At 42.2% G+C, this 17,860-nt stretch overlaps 3 protein-coding genes across 4 annotated transcripts in view; all 3 read right to left on the bottom strand.

Annotated features, from left to right (window-relative positions):
* The window catches only part of tiam1a (TIAM Rac1 associated GEF 1a), a 72,748-nt gene extending 70,361 nt beyond the window's left edge, over window positions 1-2,387 (bottom strand). For both annotated transcript variants that reach the window (XM_035179019.2, XM_035179018.2), the window contains exons 1-2: window positions 2,315-2,387; window positions 1,592-1,648 (exon numbers count right to left, since the gene is read on the bottom strand). The gene's annotated coding sequence lies outside the window, so the exon portion shown is untranslated. The remainder of the gene's footprint in view (window positions 1-1,591; window positions 1,649-2,314) is intronic.
* A 614-nt stretch (window positions 2,388-3,001) lies between these two features.
* On the bottom strand, window positions 3,002-6,488 carry sod1 (superoxide dismutase 1, soluble). Its single transcript, XM_035179416.1, has 5 exons — window positions 6,330-6,488; window positions 4,824-4,920; window positions 4,633-4,702; window positions 3,622-3,739; window positions 3,002-3,398 (listed from the first exon to the last, which is right to left on the bottom strand). Exons 1-5 carry the CDS (start codon window positions 6,399-6,401, stop codon window positions 3,291-3,293), a joined length of 465 nt encoding a protein of 154 aa, XP_035035307.1. The 5' UTR covers window positions 6,402-6,488; the 3' UTR covers window positions 3,002-3,290.
* A 977-nt stretch (window positions 6,489-7,465) lies between these two features.
* scaf4a (SR-related CTD-associated factor 4a) lies at window positions 7,466-17,220 on the bottom strand. Its single transcript, XM_035178557.2, has 19 exons — window positions 17,018-17,220; window positions 15,584-15,667; window positions 15,427-15,471; window positions 15,174-15,335; window positions 14,919-15,051; window positions 14,388-14,524; window positions 14,125-14,292; window positions 13,902-13,987; window positions 13,736-13,820; window positions 13,321-13,497; window positions 13,106-13,182; window positions 12,797-12,987; window positions 12,520-12,620; window positions 12,053-12,166; window positions 11,801-11,957; window positions 11,550-11,677; window positions 11,230-11,383; window positions 10,981-11,136; window positions 7,466-10,768 (listed from the first exon to the last, which is right to left on the bottom strand). Exons 1-19 carry the CDS (start codon window positions 17,045-17,047, stop codon window positions 9,600-9,602), a joined length of 3,354 nt encoding a protein of 1,117 aa, XP_035034448.2. The 5' UTR covers window positions 17,048-17,220; the 3' UTR covers window positions 7,466-9,599.
* Window positions 17,221-17,860: the final 640 nt, after the last annotated feature.

Raw genomic sequence — 17,860 nt, 5'->3', positions numbered from 1 at the left:
AACATCTGGCTGGACACTTCTCATCGTCATTATCATTTTATTCTTTTTCATTACATTACATTCTTTTATACTAAGCCCGGCTGGTCTCTCTCGCTGTCACGACCTCTCCCGCTCACTGTCCGCGGCATCGGTCGTCTCCATTATTCATCACCTCCACTCCCAGGCTATTTATACAAGCTTTTACAGTCAGTCTGTCTTTCCGCTCTGCCTCTGTCCAAACTAATACAGCTACTCCCAACTTGTATATGCAGATTTTTGGGGGCTGCGTTTCAGGTCATGGCCTGAAACTACCTCCCTACACGTACCCAAGCATAGTGACTTCCATGCATAAAGACAAACTCATACGCAGATTTGCTCTATTGTAAAAGGCTGGACTTCTCTATGGTCAAAATGGTACCGACTCACTGCTGTTATAACTGGTAAAAACAAAAACCACTGGTGGATTTCACCGAAAAACAAATCCAGATGTAAATTTTTACAAGTAAAATAACAACAGCTTAAGATTCGACATTTCGTATTCAGCCCTGCCAACAATCCTGACTTTTAAATTCATGAGCCGTCGATTATCAGAAAGCGGAGAAAAGAGACACATCCCGTATGCTAATGCAGTGGATCTCAGCGTCTTGCTGCGTATCATGTACGAATTGACACACTCTTTGCAGCTTGCCTCTGGATCGCTCCCTGGGGTATTAACTCCATAGAAGGGCCTCAAATCTCTCATTTCCCGCAGGAGCGGAGCAGAGAGCCACGTCACTTCACATGGAAGCCTCTGCCATTCCCATGCAAAGGGAAAAGGCTTTTAGAGCATGCAATTTTTACAGCCACGCACTGGCTATCGGCAGGGAGGGATAGTGTATGGGAGTGTATCCGTGTGCGTTACTGTGGCAGTGTGTGTGTGTGTGTGTGTGAGAGAGAGAGTTGGCCACTACAGGGCACAGCTGTTCTGTTTAACATCATGGAGGAAAAGCAAAGATTCCAATTTCAATCAAAGCCTGTTATCTATATTTTAGTAGGTTGGTTCACAAGGGCCGTCTGAGATGTTCATGAAATGTCATGTTTTTATGTATGTGCAACAGCGGTTATTTATTAAAAGTACATAATTATCTCCACTGTAGCCCTTTTTCCTACGAGGATGAATGTTTGCAGAGTTGATTTTTGGACATTTCCAGCCACTGGTTTGCACAATCCAATCCTTAAATATACAAAAGCCCATGAAATAATTTTTGATCTGATCCCTCCATGTGGAAGTATCACAGCAAACGCTTGTTACAGTTATGAGGAGGTGCTCTGCCCTCTAGAGGATGATACAGCTAAATACACCAACCCAGAGAGGAGGTGATCAATCAGGATCCAACCTTCTGCTGTCAGAGCCTCCAGTGAACTCCCTGTCTGAGAATGTACGGCATCTGGATTCAGTTGCATCTTTAATCTACTTTTTGTTGTTTGATATTTGTCAGTTATTGTAGTTCCTTGGTGACGTCGTGATGTCAACTTAAAGCTATCATGTTCTATTAACTGAACCAGATTGAATGAACTTTGAGATTTAAGAAAATTAGGAATAACCTTTAGGAATAACAAGTATTTATCTTACCTGCAGGCAGCCAGGGATCAGGTGTCCTTCTCGGTGACTGCACGTGAACCAAGACTTCTGCCATATTGGAAAAATGTGTCAGTGATACCTAGTTCTCTGTCATCATTAAGCTTATTAAAGAAAAGAAAAATTCTTAAACAAATCTCTAACCTTTTCAGTAATGTGACATGAATTCTTGTATTTGGGAACTTTGTGTTTCTCCATTGACTTTGTAATGAAGGTATATATTTGTGTTCAATTAATGTTGGTTATGTTACTAATATTAATACTCAAAATACTACCCATGGGGAAATGAATCTTATTAGTTGTAATTGGAATTAAATGTTTCATTAATTCAAGTGTGTTGCATTAATCTCCATTATTTGAAACATACTTCACTCAGTTTTATTTCAAGTATAGAAACCAACAAAACTTACTGTCCTATGGAAATACAGGCTACTGCATATTGTAAGTTATCCATATTATATGAGTCATAGTATATTTTGACTTGTGTAAAATATGTAAAACCGAAATGTGACTGCGCACCAGTTAGCCAAGATGGCGACAGCTAGCATGTTGCTACAGCTAACTTAGCCACGTGCTCCTGTTGCCGGTGTTTGAAGAAAAATAGGGGGAAAAATCGTTTTGATGCGCTAAGATGTTATAAAAATTAGTTTGTAAAAACGGGGATTAACTTTACCTTCAGCTATAAAAAGCTTAGACGTGTGTAGTGCAGAAACTTACCTGGTGGGTTATTACACCTGGTCTCAGGAGCCTAGTTCACAGACTGAGAACGGCTGCAAGTAATCAAGTGAAGGGGCTTAACAGAGCAGCAGCCTTTTCAATACAAGAGGTTTTGAGAGAACTACGAACCAACTTTGCAAAACTGCACAAACCTTGAAAATAACGCACCCAAAATACAAATTGTTCAAGTTAAACACCATTTTTAAAAACTATTTTCACTACAGTTTGTCTTCTTTGGATCAAAGGAACTTTACCCTAGAAAAATTGCTTAGATACACCAGTTTTATTTCAGCCATAAATTTTTACAACCCATCACTATCTAAGCTGTTGTTGCAAATATGTGTTATCTTAGGACTATATTACTGATGGGGATAGTGAAAGGTGACAATGCACAAGGTATGGTAGGGAAATTTCATTTACTTAACGGTCCACCCATCAAGGATTTGAAACAGACCTGTTGCTCATTTGTAAGATTCCAATTTGAAAGGCAACTTTAAATCCAACCACCAAAAAACCCCAAATATGAAAAAGAGACAGACATCCAACCTCTTTTTTGGAATTAAAAGGAAACATTTGTGTATTCAGTTGTTGCAATGATATAGGGATCCTAGTTTGAGTCCACGACTATTCCAGGTTTTAGTCTTGATTGCAAACCATCAACACACAGAAGAATTATCACACACACCATTTGATTGAACAGACGTTTTATTGATGAACTTTTTAAGGTGTATACAACTGTTTTACTTGTGCGTAACTAACTCTTTGGGACAATACTAGTTAACAGACACAAATCCATACAGAATTGTCAAGACGAAGGGACAGTATAGCATGGCTCTTCTACTCCATTGAATGGCGAATAGGAAGCAACAGAGTATTGAAAAAAGGAAACACTGTCACATTAAGTAGCTATGTTGGTCTTATTAAGTGCTGTGGGGGGAAAGCCATTTCCAGTGCTTTGAGTTTTGGCAGATGTTTTTTACTGCGAGATGCCAATAACTCCACAGGCCAGACGTCCACCAGCATTGCCCGTCTTTAGACTCTCGTCATTGCCTCCTTTTCCAAGATCGTCAGCCTTCTCATGGATCTAAAACACAGGACAAGCAGCACAGTCAGATGTTTTTCATTGACAGTTTCTGGCCCAGAGGCTCAGCTCCAGTCAATAAAGTGTAGTATCCTGCAGCTTATCCCCCCCTCCCCTCATAAACACCAAGATGAACTACTTAACCGTGGAGTAAAACCTGGCTTACTAATGTCGATTTTCATTCACTGGAAATTAAAATGGGAAACTGAAAAGCACTTTTCCTTACCACCATGGTTCGGCCAATAATGGAGTTGGGGCCATTGAGGGTGAGCATCTTGTCAGAGATGTTTATCTCAGCAACATTATCTGCTCCAGCAGTCACATTCCCCAGGTCTCCAACGTGCCTATTGACAAACAAAATAATATTTGCATTGACCTTGAATTGTTACCGATTAACATTAACGATTACTTGTCCTAGTAATCGTACAAGTTAAGTTAAGATTTGACCAGATTTGTGTGGAAATGATTCCCCCCCCAACGTCAAGACCTGATCCTTGTTTTAGAGATGTGCCTCCTTCTCCATTTTTTATGCAAAATCCAATTAAATTTCTAATTCTGTTAGTCTTTCCAAAGTGTCCAATAGTAAAAAGTGTTTCCAACGTTCCTTCTATGTTGGCTGCAGTGCTCTTGTGATTTTTGTATGTTTTTTAATGTTAATTTCCTCTAGTTTGATGTTAAGCACTCTGAATTATTTGTTCCAAAGCTTTTTGAGCAGCATTTCTGGATCATTTTCACACAATGATCAAAATGGGAATATGTGCATATTGTCATTTAAAAACATTTGACCCTTTTGAATATAAAAGCTCCTTTTTATCCCAAATTGGCAAGTGATTTGTTTTTAATCCATGACCAAATTTCAATGAATTCATCTTAGAATACAAGTGAATGTTAGTACCAAATTCAAAGAAAGTTCCTCAAAGCTGTTATGACATTTTCTTTAACAGAAAAGACAATACTAGTCAGTGTGGAAGCATAACAGTGACATCACCAGACTCCACAGGGAAGGGTTTTAAGTGTTAGAATCCACCAAGGCTGCAGCCCACCAGTGAAATTTGTCCTGCTACATTGTCATAATAATATGAAAAGATGTGGTCTGCGTTGTTGCTTCATTGTAGCGCATTATGCAAACAAAACACATGAACAGACCCACGTGTGTCAGGCCTGGACTCATTGGCCAATCACGATAATCAACCCCTTGCCAAACAGATATCCTAACCACAGGTAAACACTTGCTCACCTGTCTGCATCAGTAGGACCAGCATGACTCTTGCCGTGGGGATTGAAGTGAGGTCCTGCACTCATGCACCCTGGGAAAAGGGAAGAAAATCCTCAGATTTAGTCAGTTTGTGGGTGAAATGAGAACCAGGCAGTGCAGCAACTATTTACAAACAAGATTACATATACATACACCTTTTGTCAGCTACTCACCATTTGTGTTGTCTCCAAAAGCATGAACGTGGAAACCATGCTCACCAGGGGCAAGACCCGAGATTTTTCCTGACAACTTCACAGGGTCTGAATCGCTCTGACAGATTGAGACACAAAGAAGCTGTCAAAACCAGGTGCTGACTGGAGGGTAAAGAAAACAGGGACCACTTCCATCCCATTCACAGCCCAACCAGACTCAGTGAACCTACATAAAATGTAAACAGTTCAAATTTTGATTGGTGTAGAAAATGAAAGACATATCATGAAAATGTCCCAATACAGATAGGTAACACCACATCTGTACATTATACATTCTCAGTTGTGCAACAGTAGTGTGTGTAAAGTAATATTTCAAGATGTCTGCTTTAATGGGTAAAGTACAAAGTGTCTTAAAGGGACTGTTCACCCAAAAATTAAGATTCAGTCTTTATCTACTCAACACTGAGGTGGAGGGGTGGGTGAAGTGTTTGAGTCCACAAAACACAGCGAACATTTAGGCTACAAACATTTTGAGTTGAATTTGAATGTCGGAGTTTACGGACACCACAGGAAAAGTATGGAGCCATGTTGTGTTTTTTTACATTTAAAGAATCAGTCACCATTTACTTCAATTGTATTGGATCTGGCTGCAACAGCATTTACCCCTGAAACTCCAGAAGTGTTTTGTGGACTCAAACTCGTCACCCACCTCCTCCATCGGCACAGTGGTGAGTAGAGAATGAGTGAATTGTCTATTTTGGGTGAACTATCCCTTTTAAAATATCAGTCACATGCCTCCTTAAATGAATCACTGCAAGAAGATGCATGAAAATAAACTCTACATTCAATGGATTAAATAATCTTCCAGTGTTCTGCTGGGGGGGGGGGGTGAGTGTGCATGAGGGTCCATGCACTAGCACTGGGACCAGTCATGACGTATGGTTTTATCTCCAGGGGCAGAAACAAGGAGGAGGCCCCGCAGTGACTCAGCAGAAAATAAAAGCAACGAGTTTATTTTGTCCTTTAAATGTTTCAATTAGTGCAGCAGCTCATTTTGTCCTTTAGTGAAGCTGCTGCTTGCAGAGGTTCCTCCATTTGAGAGAGTTTCAGCAAACACGAGACGGACGATATTAATACTACACACACACGTCACAAACTTATGCAACAGGCGTCTGCACACACGCAGCGTTGATCATTAACAAAACAAAGGGGCCGTACACGGTCATAGGTCACGGCTCTATATCAATTTGACTGTTTTCTTGACGCTAATTGCGGTTCGGCAACGTCAACTTCCTGAACTGTTGGACAGCAAACGCAAACCTGAAATCACACCGAGCCTCACGTCCTCTCATTCAAACGCAGCTAGCTAGCTTAGCCTCACACCCAAAACCCGACTTAACCTGCCCTGTAGTCTTGTGAATGGAGCCTAGCTTAGCTTAGCCTAGCATGGAAGCGGCACGGGGTTAAATTGAATGGCTACCGGGCTAAATGTTCCCCTTCCCAGTTAAAAGCAGCCTCGAGACTCACCTGCTGCTCGAAGTGGACGGTCCCGCTGGTTTCTCCGGCTCCTTTCAGCACGCACACGGCTTTTTGCACCATTTCTGCGGTAGTTCTCCAAAAATACGCACAAGTTTCTGACGTGTGTCGAAGTCACAGACAACCAACCCGTATTTAACTGTCTAGGGGGGCGGGCGTAGGACACAGCCGGCCAATCAGAGGCGAATACGAGCAGGGAGACTGATTTTGATTGGTCACCGAATGCTAAGCACCGCCCCATTAAAGTAGGTGAACAAATCCTAATTACCCCTGTTATAAAACGTTTCATTCAATTTTCCAGCACTATTACTACATTTGTAATTATTAAAATGAATCATTATTATCATCACTATCACAAAATATATTATTTCCACATTTAATCTTAAGTCAAATCAATGAGTTTATATTTGCATAATCTTGCCTCTTAGGCCGATAAAACTCTATCAATAATCACTGCAATATAAAAAATGGATATATCTATATAATTCTTATGCATTGTCCAAGCACATTGAGGATGTGTAACAAATAACTATCTTCCACATACTCACTCAGGGGCAAAAATCTGACTTAAACTTAAAAGAAATAATGTCTCATTTTTGTCCACATCACCAAGTGCCTTTACTGTTATGTAACATTACTGTCAGCTGTGCATAATTTAAAATGAGAAAAAATATATCTTTCATGAAATATAATGCTGGATTTACCTTATATTCATCCAAGTTGCATAGAAACTGCGAGGCAAGGCTTTGTCTAAACAATATACTGATCAGTTTATCAGTATCAGCACAAAGTTTATTTGAAGGGAAAAGGAGTTTGTTCTCATATGAAGATGAGCAATTGAGGTAATTCATTATGCGGGCTGCAAAGATAGCCGCTCCATAAGCTTTTTCTTGTGGAGACTCAGACTTAAATATAATAAATGTGCTCTGCTCATTGTGGAAACAGTTGGGTTTCTCTATAATAATGTACGGTCTTGACCTTCCTGTGGCAAGTTCCTTGAAATAATGTGTGTTGTGATTTGGTGCTACACAAGTATAGGATCAACCTGTAAACATCAACTAAATAATTCAAAATTCACAGTAAATATAGGCTTGTGGCTTTCAAAGAGACCATGACAAGCCAAAGGATTTGGTAAAAAAATAGTTTATTAAAAACAATTTCCTATGGTTGAAATATCGACGATTTTATGTCCATGTCTTTTGTAATTTTAACAAATCATAGAAACATCCGTCAACGTTCAAACCATCAGGAGTTAAAAACCTTAAAGCAAAGGGCCTCTGTTAATCCTTCAAAGTCAACGTGTTGTCTCTGATTAACGAGTCACATATTATTAACAACAATGACCATGACACCTGTAGAAGCGTCAGTGTTACAAGCATATTTACAGCAGTGTGTCCCGAGCAGTATTCTTCATTTCATCACATTAGTTCGGCCCGTGGTGCCTCCGTGTCAAATCTATGAGGGAGCAAGAGTTGGGATTTGTTGGGAATCTGGTGTCAACACAAAATATGTCTACAGTCTAACGGAAACTAAGTTTGCAGGCTGTGTTTATCAGTCAAAAAACATTTTCAGCTTCAGGGATTCATTTTTGCATTTTCATATGGAAAACAAGATTTCTGACATACATGAGATAAATAGATGAAGATTCCAAAACACAATTCAGCTTTTTTTTTTATCTAGTCAAAAGATAACATACCCCTTCTTCCCTACACACAGGAAAAAACCATAAACATAAATCTTTCCGAGCCTGTCTGATTACAAAAGAACGCCAAAGCTGGCCCCTGGATTTTTGTTACAATACTTGAAATGAACTTTAGTTGGATTTTCCTCAGTTGGAGCCACAAAAAGTTTCTGCTTTATTTATTTAACTGAAAAAATACACCTTTAGGCAAGAGTATGAGATTTAGACTGCCAAAAAAAAAAAATGACTAAGGGTACACATCTGAGAACTTTTGAATGACATTTTACTCAACTTTTATGATGTAGATGTTAGTTTTGAGAACTTCATCTAAACATATAACAGAAACCAAGATGAAACTTCAGCTGTTTTTGAACAGCTGTGGCAAATCTGGGTAGAAATCAGTTTCTTTACAAATGGACGTACTCAAATTCAGTTTTGTAAAACAATTACTCTTCTAGTAGTAGATCTAATTCACTCCAACTTCTGATTCTCATTATAAAATATAATCATTTTTGTTTACTCCAGAAATAGTTCACGGGAGATAAGTCACAATAAGCTTGGATTTCCTTATTCTTTCATTGATAGTTTGTGAGCATGCTAATGCTGAAATGTCTTTAAGTGAAACGGCTCTGAGTCAGTCACAATGTCTGTTAAGCAAAATACATTTTACTATGCCACAGTCGAAGTCTTTCAGCCCTGACAATGGTTTGCATTTGTCCAGTAATTCAATACGATTGAAAGGTAATCTGTATAAGTACAGTCGTGTCAAAAAACGTGAAGCATCCCTGAGTCCCAAAAAGATGTTACTTCTTTCATAAGTAATCGGGTTTAATTCCAATGATCAGTAAATGATGGTGACTAACTTAGATTCAGGGACGTGGTGAGAATAAGCTCAGCTTCTAATAAGTTCTGTGTTTGGAAGAGTCTCAGCACTAATGTGTAAAAAATTGTATTCTTTTAAATTAAGACCATGTATTGAAAGTAGATTTTGAAGGATTTGGGGTATTGGCCAGTAAATATGTCACAGATTCGTGATCAAAAGGATCAAGTTTGGGAAAATTCTGTCTTGTCTTATTTTTACTTCATTATTTTGAATCACACACCCGTCTGTATTCAACCACAAGTCACCTGATTGGATTTTAAGGCCACCATAGCCCTTTCATGTCTGTTCCTAAAGGCTGACAAGAAAAAACAGATGAGACAACCAGGAGAAAGAATGGTGCTTCTACTATAATAGAAATGATCTTTAGTTTGTCATAGTTGGGCAAATTTTAAAAATATATTTTAAAAATAACATTAAGTGAGTGAGTGAGGAGATGAGGGTCGTGAAGTAAAAATAAATTTGTGGGATATAAACCAATTGTTTGAACTACAAATTACCATTTTAACACGTTTGATAATATGTGTCGGAGATGTTTGTCTTCAAGAAATCCGTTACTTCCCAGAAATGACCATTAGCAACTGAAAAATGGTGACTAGCTCATCTGCCAGGAGTTGAGGCTGGCGACCATAGTGAAAACCACCTGTTGTCTCTCAGTGGTTCGCAGCAGTCTCTGGCTGAAGGAGGAGTCGGAGCCAGTCTATGATGCTGCTTCCTGTTTTGTTTCCGTGGGTTCACTTTGAGCTGGAGGTAAAGGCTCAGATGGCGTCGGCTCTGTCGCAGCGGCAGGTTCCGACTCTGCCTTTTCTTGAGAAGGTTCCGCGCTCGGTTCTTTACTCGGTTCTTTACTCGTTTCCACGGCAACCTCAGGAGTCACACAAGGTTGCTCTGTGCTGTCCGAGGTCTGAAGTCTGTCCATGTTTTCTAATTCGGCCAATCGATCATCCCTGTCCCACCGCGTGGCCCTCTCTCGCCGTTCCCGCCTCGGTCTGTCCCCTTCTTTTCCTTCTGCTCCTCTCGCTCTTTCTCGACTGCCTCCCTCTCCCCTTCCCCTTTCTCCTCCTTCCCCTCTCCCGTGATCCTTCTCCCCGTCATCACTTCTCCCTCGCTCCCTATCCTTATCTAGACTGGTCCGCCTCTCCCTCCAGTCCCGTCTGTCTCTATCACGATCACGGTCTCTGTCCCTATCTCTGTCCCTATCTCTCTCCCATCCTCCTCCACGGTGATTGCCCCCGTCCTCCTGCCAGCCTCCGAGCCTGTCTCTCCCTTCCATTCTCTCTCCGCCTCCTCCCCTCCCCCCATCACCAAATGGACGCCTTCCACCTCCAAAACCTCTGTCCCTCTCTCTGTCCCTGTCCCGATCCCAGTCTCTGTCCCTATCTGGCTCTCTGTCCCTGAATCCAGGCCTGTCTCCCCTGAACGGTCTCCCCTCTATTTCCTCTGGCCCTTCCTGACCACGAGGGGCCCCTGGTCTGATAAAAGGAGGAGGAGGAGGAGGAGGACCTTGAGGAGGAGGGGGGCCATGCCCATGAGGCGGGAAAGGAGCCCGAATACTGTGGGGAGGCGGCATCCCAAAGCCCCCTTTGGGTGGAGGGGGCTCGTGGTGAATCATCTGAGGGTGTGGCCCCCTGGGAATCATCTGTGGGGGCATAGGGGGCATGTTGGGGTGAGGTGGTCTTGTTGCGTGAGGTGGAGGGAAACGCTGCAAGTGTGGAAGTTGGGGAACGGGAGGACGCTGGAGTGGGATTATGCCAGGCCGCGCACCGAGCAGACCACCAGGGGGGGGCTGGATGTTTCCTGGATGACCACCTGGAGGTATACCTGAAAGAGCACCTGGTGGGACACCTGGTGGGCCACCTACTTGGTTACCTGAAGGAGAAAACAAAAAACAAACAACTTTTAATTCTATAAACCCACAAACTCAGTGATAAATTAATCCTTAGTTTTTTAAGTGATGAGATAGATTTTAATGGCCAAACTCACTCATATATGAAGAGTTATGATGGGAAATTTTAAGACTGAGAATGACAGACAACAAATAACTGTCTAATGAAAAGTCAGGGGAAGAAAGACAGACTGACCCATAGGTCCCATCTGGTTGTTGAAGATGTTGGGACCCTCTGGGCCCTCATCGTTTTTCCTGTTGCCCAGACCGGCTGGGTCCAGGTTCTGGTCCTCAACTCCACCTTTGGAAGGAGGTGGGGGACCTAGAGGCATAGATCCTGGAGGAGGGAAACCTGGGAGAAGAGAAGGCACAATGAGTCAGGTTGGGTTCGAACAACTTCTGGTGCATAGAGATGTGGTTTGATGGCAGTTGGAGGAGGTGCTACCTGGAGGCATCTGCATAGGGTTGAAGCCGGGTCTGATGAAAGGAGGAGGGGGGACGCCAGGTGGGAAGGAAGGCGGTGGCATGCCTATAGGACCAGGAAAGACCGGAGGCTGGAGAGAACCCACACCAACCATTGGCTGCTGCATTGGAGGAACCTGAGAACAATTACAGAAATTTACTTTAGATGTCAAATGAAAAGTTATTTCAGTTGTACTTCTCAGTGACATTCTGGATCAAGATTACTTTCCGAATGGTATATCTTTACAAATATTTTTTAATATACTAATGATAGAAAAACATCTCTAATTCTCAGTTGTTTACCTGTGCAGGAGGAGCAGCTGCTGCAGGCACAGGTAACGTTGGCATCTCCTCCGGCTGCTGTGGCTCTAAACGGCCGTTGTGGGTGAGTTCCTCTGGTTGGTCCAGAGACTTCCTCGCTCCACTCCACTCTGAGAAAGACAAACACAATTCAAATTTAGACTTTCATTTTCCTCACAAGAGCTTCGTGGGGTCTCATTTTATGCCTGAATTTGTTTGTATGATGTCCTAAAGTGCCTGTCGAGAGGTTTTACCTGGTGACAAGGTGTCTCCATCCAGTATTCCTCCTTCTTTCAGCTCCTCCAACTGGTCCTCTCTGATTTTAGACCAAGGTATGTAGGTGACACCCAGCTCCACGTCCCAGTACTGTTTGAACTCAGCCTTTATGCCCTTGTTCAAAGCCCAAGCAATCTGCCAAGAAGAGAAAAATACAACAACTCTAGATTAGATTCTTTGTTTTCTTTTTGAGATGCTGACTGTTTCTATTCAGAGTGTAGCTCGCTGACCTTTATGGCTTTCTGGTTAACTTTGTAAGATCCTCTGCCAAGCTTCTGCAGAGCCCTGAAGGCATCTTGACGATGAATCATGACAATATAGGCACAGCCACGTGGAGGAATCATCTTCACAAGAGGAAGACACACAGACGGGTTAGGAAAAAACAAGGAGTATGTGATTTCCAATTAGTTACTTGAATATTATCGTATTGTGGCACTTTGATATTCAGTTTATCAATGGCAAAAAAGTTGGAAAAGCTAAGTGTGTTAGGATATCACCAATATAAACAACAGCTGTGCATGAAAAACACAAAATAGATAATGATAAATTTACTAGTAATTGACCAGTAGATACAAAAATACGTGTTTTTCCATTATTCATATACATATTCGGAACCCACTTTAGATGAGGAAATGCAATTCTGTTGTAACCAACCAAACAATGGCTCAGTGCAAGTGATCTGAACAAGTCTGCTTACATTGATGGATTCTATCTCCCCGAACTCCTCCAGTATACAGGCGACATCTTGCTGTTGTGTTCTCTTGTCCAGCTGGCCCACCCACAGAGTTGTACTGCAAACTGAGATTGAGAAATAAAAAGGTAACATGAGCAAGAAGTTTGAAAAAATAAATGTAAGAACTAGAATCAGAAAGGAAGGAATAATTGAGACATTCTTATGACAACTAAAAACTTACAGCACAAACCTAACAGTCCATGTCCCTCAACTAATTAAATATGATGATAAACAGACTCACTGCTTAGTGTCTCGCTCTTGGGTGGGGGGAGGCCCTTCTGCCGTCGCTCCCTCTCTTTCTCTCTCTCCCTTTGCTCCAGCGAGCGAGGGCGCGGGGAATGGTGACGGCGGTCTCTGGAGCGCGAGCGGGATCGCCTGTGCCTGGACCGTCGAGTGCGAGAATTAGACCGTGACCTCCTCCGCTTTGGAGACCTGAAGAAAAATAAAGGCACCGCAGATCATGGTATGTTCATCACCAATAGGGAAATAAATGATAAGTGTGGATAAGGAAACATAGTTTGACAGGTCATATGCTACTTTAGACGCCTACCTGGAGCCTGAGTGTGGCGACCTTCGGCCATGTCTGCCGTCCCTCACAGACGAGCGGTCCACATCCATTGACAAATCCTGATGAGGTATGAGAAGTGAGTGGTTATAATTTGCTATAAACTAATAAATCTACAATACCTCATTTAAATGTTTATAGATTTCTGCCGTCGGCATTTTATTTTAATGCAATATTCTTTGTACAACTGTCCCGTGTACCTGTTGCTGCTGGGCTGCGTTGTGGGGAGGAAATACCCCTGGGAAACCTGGAAGCCCAGTCGAACCAGGGAGGGGCTGCCCTGGCAGAGCGTGCCCCATAGGAGGCATCATAACTGGGAAGCTTTGTCCTGATGGTAAACCATAGCCCTGGTGCTGGCCATTAGGCGGAAGAGGAACCTGACAAACACAACGGTGGTGACTCTTATGCAATTACAACAGGATTCATTAATATATAATCAAATTTTGTTTGTTTTATATTTATAAATGTTGCCTTTCACAAATAAAGAGCTTGCAATTTACTTTATATAATAATACATTGTATAACAATAATGTTTGTATTGATTTTATATAAAAAATGGACGAGACTCGAAAGAAAATATCAGTTCTTTTACAAATTAGGTTTTTATTCTCTTACCTGTTGTGAGAGGTCTTGCGACATGTTAATCATCGACGGATTAAAGTGCTCCATGTGCTGTGGGAAGGCCGGAGGTTGCTGCATACTGTGATAATAAAAATACAACATGAGACTCACAGTTGTTGTTATTTTAAATTGCAGTATATTATATAAATCTAGGGCTTACAAAGAGGGCTGTGATGCAATGTCATCCTTTCTTGAGTCCTCTCCAACATCTGGTTCATCGTCGTAGTCAAAACGATCCAGCAATTTCTATGAGAGAGAGACGGGTTATGAATGTGAAGACTTTTTCAACATTGCAGAGCTTGTACAGCCTCATTTAATTCTCATGGGGCTACAGTGTCTTCACAGTGTTGACGGTAAATGCAAAAACAAAACCACACGGACACCTTGTCAAAGGGGGTTTTCTGCTGGGTGGGCAGGGGAGGATGTGGCGTGCCCACGCCCAGGCCGGCGGTGATGTTTTGGGCCTGTGTTTGGCTCGTATGGAGAGGAGGATGAGTGTTGGTGTCTGGCTTCACTGGCTGCTGCTGAATGTTCTGGAGCATCTGTTGAAGCTATAAAATGCCAGCGACAGAGTGAAAGAGAAGAGTTGTTTATTGGTGGAGGTCTAAGAGAGGTGCACTGCCAATCTGCGTCCGTGCACACTCACCTGCTGACCCTGTGACGTCTGGAAGAGCTGAGCCACGGCAGCGAAGGCATCAGTGTTTTGCAGCTGAGCAGTGGACGTCATGGTGGAGTTTGCCGTTACCGAAGTAACCGACTCTTTGGCTGGAGGTGGAGAAGAACCTGATGGACGAGAGGAAGCTTTAGGATAATTGTGAGCAGCACACAAACCACATATCAATATCACATTTCAATATACAATATAAATAAAAAGGAAAATGTAAAAATGTACTACACAGTGACCTTTGACCCCCAACATCTTATCAGAAAATCCTCGGGTCCACGTGAATATTTAAACCAAATTTGAAGAAATTCCCTCAAGGCTTTCTTGAGAGTGAACACGAGAATGGGACGGACAACTCGAAAACATAACACCTCTGGCCACTGGCTTTCGCCGGCACAGAGGCATTAAAATTGGAACTAAATGTAATCTATAAAGTTGTGTTTGTATTTAAAAACAATAAACATATCATGGCCTTACAAACTACTGGCTTATGCGTACAACCACACACGTTACCTGGCTCATCTGTGCCCATATAGTGGGCAGCAGCACTGCTAGACCCAGCAGCCATGTCCAGGAGGGGCTGAATGATCTCGATCTTGAACACCCCATTCTTCTGCCACAGGTTCAACACCCGCACAATCTTACTCTGAAAAGGAACATAATGGGGGCAGGGACAGAGGTCAAAGGCAAAATCAATTTCTAATATTTGAAAACTACAACGGTACCAAACATGACAATGAAACTTTAACCAGGTCTGGCTGTTCTTACCCTGTCTTCTACAGGGCAAAGGCAGAGGTTCTCAAACGTTCCTGTGATATTTTTGGTAAATCTTGGGCCAAACACATCCTTGTCCGATCCAAACTGGTGTCTGGACTGCCGAACAATGGAATCCACCACATACAGGCCCGCTATCTTGTACTCAGGCTTGCACTGGGGAAAGCAGAGGGAGAAAACAGATTCTCAATACGAATGTGTTGAGGAGAAACTGGGTGATGACTGAATTTAGACACGTTTCTCTCACCTTCTTGACAAACTTTTCCACAATCTGGACCACATGTTTGTAGAGCTGAGAAAGAGAGAAGGCGAGCGAGTGGGTTACAGGCAAGAAATATCCTCAAAACATAGTACATATAATATTATTTAAAAAACAACAACAACAACACAAAACTCGTTCTTACTTTCATAGCTTTGATGGCCGATTTGGTGATGGATATCATCTTCGCCCGAGAGATCGGGGGCTTTGAGTCCATCAGGGAGAATAACTAGAGACACAGGAGATAACAGCTGAATGAGACACGGAGAGTCTGGGCTGAGAGGGCTGAGCTGAACAGAATTTCAGTGTTGATAATAAATAATTTGTATTCCACTTCCCTTCCAATATCAAGACACATTTACAAGATAAGCTTTTTACAATTTTAAGTTTTAGTGGCAGTAAGAGGTAGAATTAAACCTCATATTCTGTGGGGCAATGAATGTCTCGGCCATCACAAGCTAATCATCATTTAATAGACAAAGTATAATGCTGTGGTTTGTCTAGTGGATAAATCTTAGTGGTTTCTCTGGTGGTAGTGGTAGTATTTGGAGTGTGTGCAGTTTGGTGCAGCTTGATCTAATTCAAGGAGACTGTAGGACCTTGGCGGAGGAATGTGCTCTGGGTGAAAGTTACTCCAGTTCCTCTTCGGCTCTGAGGAGATGTACTGAGGCAGTTGGGATGTTTTGTCAACACAAGCTGCACAACTCGTGTATACACATGAAAAGAAATGAGAAATACTATGCACAGTTGATATCACTTAAGTGCAAGTTTGCTCTGTTAATCCAGGGATGACTTGACTTGAATTTGCACTTTAACATTGAGAAGTGTTTCACGTGCATAAGAGATAACAAGTGATTTTCAAACAAAAACAACCACTGCCCTGCGTCTCTGGGCCAGACAAACAGAAAGTGTGCTGTGGAAACTTCAGGACTCATCTCGAGACGCAACAGAAGCTGCGTCTGTAAAGGTTAAGTGCAAATCAAAGTATCAGGGCTGATGAGACAGACACTTGTGACACGATCACAGGTTTGTGTCTGTGTGATCCATGAGGAGTCCGTGTGATTTAAAAGAGGAGCCATGAGGAGAAACGAGAGGAACCAGCAACACCAGCACACTCGACCTGTTTGTGAACTGGTCGTTAGCTCGGAGTTAAAACTGTGCTTTGACAAACACGTGCTGTGTTCACTCGCTGGGGTGGATGAGTGTTTGTTATGATATTTAGTTTGTAAGCTAACAGGGCGACGCTAGCATCAGGAGAGTGTTTCCTGTGTAGCATCGTTGCCAGCACTCGCACAAGCTAACATTCAAATGAATACAGGGGGGGGCTAATGGTAGCTAGCCACGGTTAAGCTAGCTTTTCTGATAGGCATGGAATACTTGAATTAACCTGCGCTGCACGCGTGCTGCACAGACGCGTGCAACCCGGGTTAGCCATGCACCGGGCAACACGGACATGTCCAGCTAGCTAAACCGAGCAGGCCCCCCCGGTCCGTGCTGCTCGGCTAGCTCCGGGGAGACGCAGCACCGCGACCAGCACCGCCAGCCTCGGCGGGTCCAGGGTGCCTGTGGGGCCTCTTACCTCCTGGTTAAAGGCGTTGACGGCGTCCATGGCTGCCCGACGCCCCCGAGCCTGCCCCTCCGCAGCAGATTCCCCGCTTATAGCGACGTTTATCCGCGGAAGGGTCCGTACAACATGTCCGCTCCCGGTAGCTAAAGGCAGTTAGCTTAGCATCGGTGGAGCTCGGCTCGGCGGGTACGGCAAAGCATGATGGGATTCAATGCTGCAGTTCCGCGTTTTGTCCACTGGGTGGCGGAGTGCTCAAGGCTTAGAGAATGTGGTTTAGATTATTATTATTAGTAGTAGTAGTAGTAGTAGAAGTATTAGTAGTAGTAGTAGTAGTAGTATTAGTAATATTATTACTTTGGTTACTGTTAATGTTAATAATATTATTTTTTATATTATTAAAATTATTGGTAGTAGTAGTAAAAACTACCACCTTAAAAATATAAAAATATGTGATATAAACAATAGGTAACTAAAACAAATCACAAGCATTTCTGATATGATATACAACTGCACTAAGAATAAACTTATGTATAATATCATTAAAACTGTATAATAATTCCATTGTCTGTGCCATTTCAACATTTTTGTCTGTGTACTCTCAATATATTCATAAATAAATTACATTATGTTGCATATTTTCTTGCAACGTTTTTATTATGTTTATCTTTCATGTTTATGTATTAATTTGTTTACTGGTGCTTCTTAAATGCACTATTTCCTTTGTTGCTGTAATGTGGACATTTTCCTATTGTGGTGCTATTTAAATATTATTTTAGCGTGTTATACTTTGGTCCTTCCTCTGAAAGATTACACATACAATCTTCTATTTTGCCTTAGATACCAACTATTACTATG

The sequence above is a fragment of the Hippoglossus stenolepis genome, chromosome 15, assembly GCF_022539355.2.
Source record: "Hippoglossus stenolepis isolate QCI-W04-F060 chromosome 15, HSTE1.2, whole genome shotgun sequence".
Taxonomy (NCBI): Eukaryota; Metazoa; Chordata; class Actinopteri; order Pleuronectiformes; family Pleuronectidae; genus Hippoglossus; species Hippoglossus stenolepis.
This window is presented reverse-complemented; position numbering and strand designations above follow the sequence as displayed.

Coding starts and splice junctions, on each gene's coding strand:
- sod1 (XM_035179416.1), bottom strand. CDS start 6,401: ATGGTGCAAAAAGCCGTGTGCGTGCTGAAAGGAGCCGGAGAAACCAGC. Junction 4,703..4,823: donor TTTTGGAGACAACACAAATG/GTGAGTAGCTGA, acceptor CCCTTTTCCCAG/GGTGCATGAGTGCAGGACCT. Junction 3,399..3,621: donor TTATTGGCCGAACCATGGTG/GTAAGGAAAAGT, acceptor CCTGTGTTTTAG/ATCCATGAGAAGGCTGACGA.
- scaf4a (XM_035178557.2), bottom strand. CDS start 17,047: ATGGACGCCGTCAACGCCTTTAACCAGGAG. Junction 13,988..14,124: donor AGAAAACCCCCTTTGACAAG/GTGTCCGTGTGG, acceptor TCTCTCTCATAG/AAATTGCTGGATCGTTTTGA. Junction 11,678..11,800: donor TGGAGACACCTTGTCACCAG/GTAAAACCTCTC, acceptor TGTCTTTCTCAG/AGTGGAGTGGAGCGAGGAAG.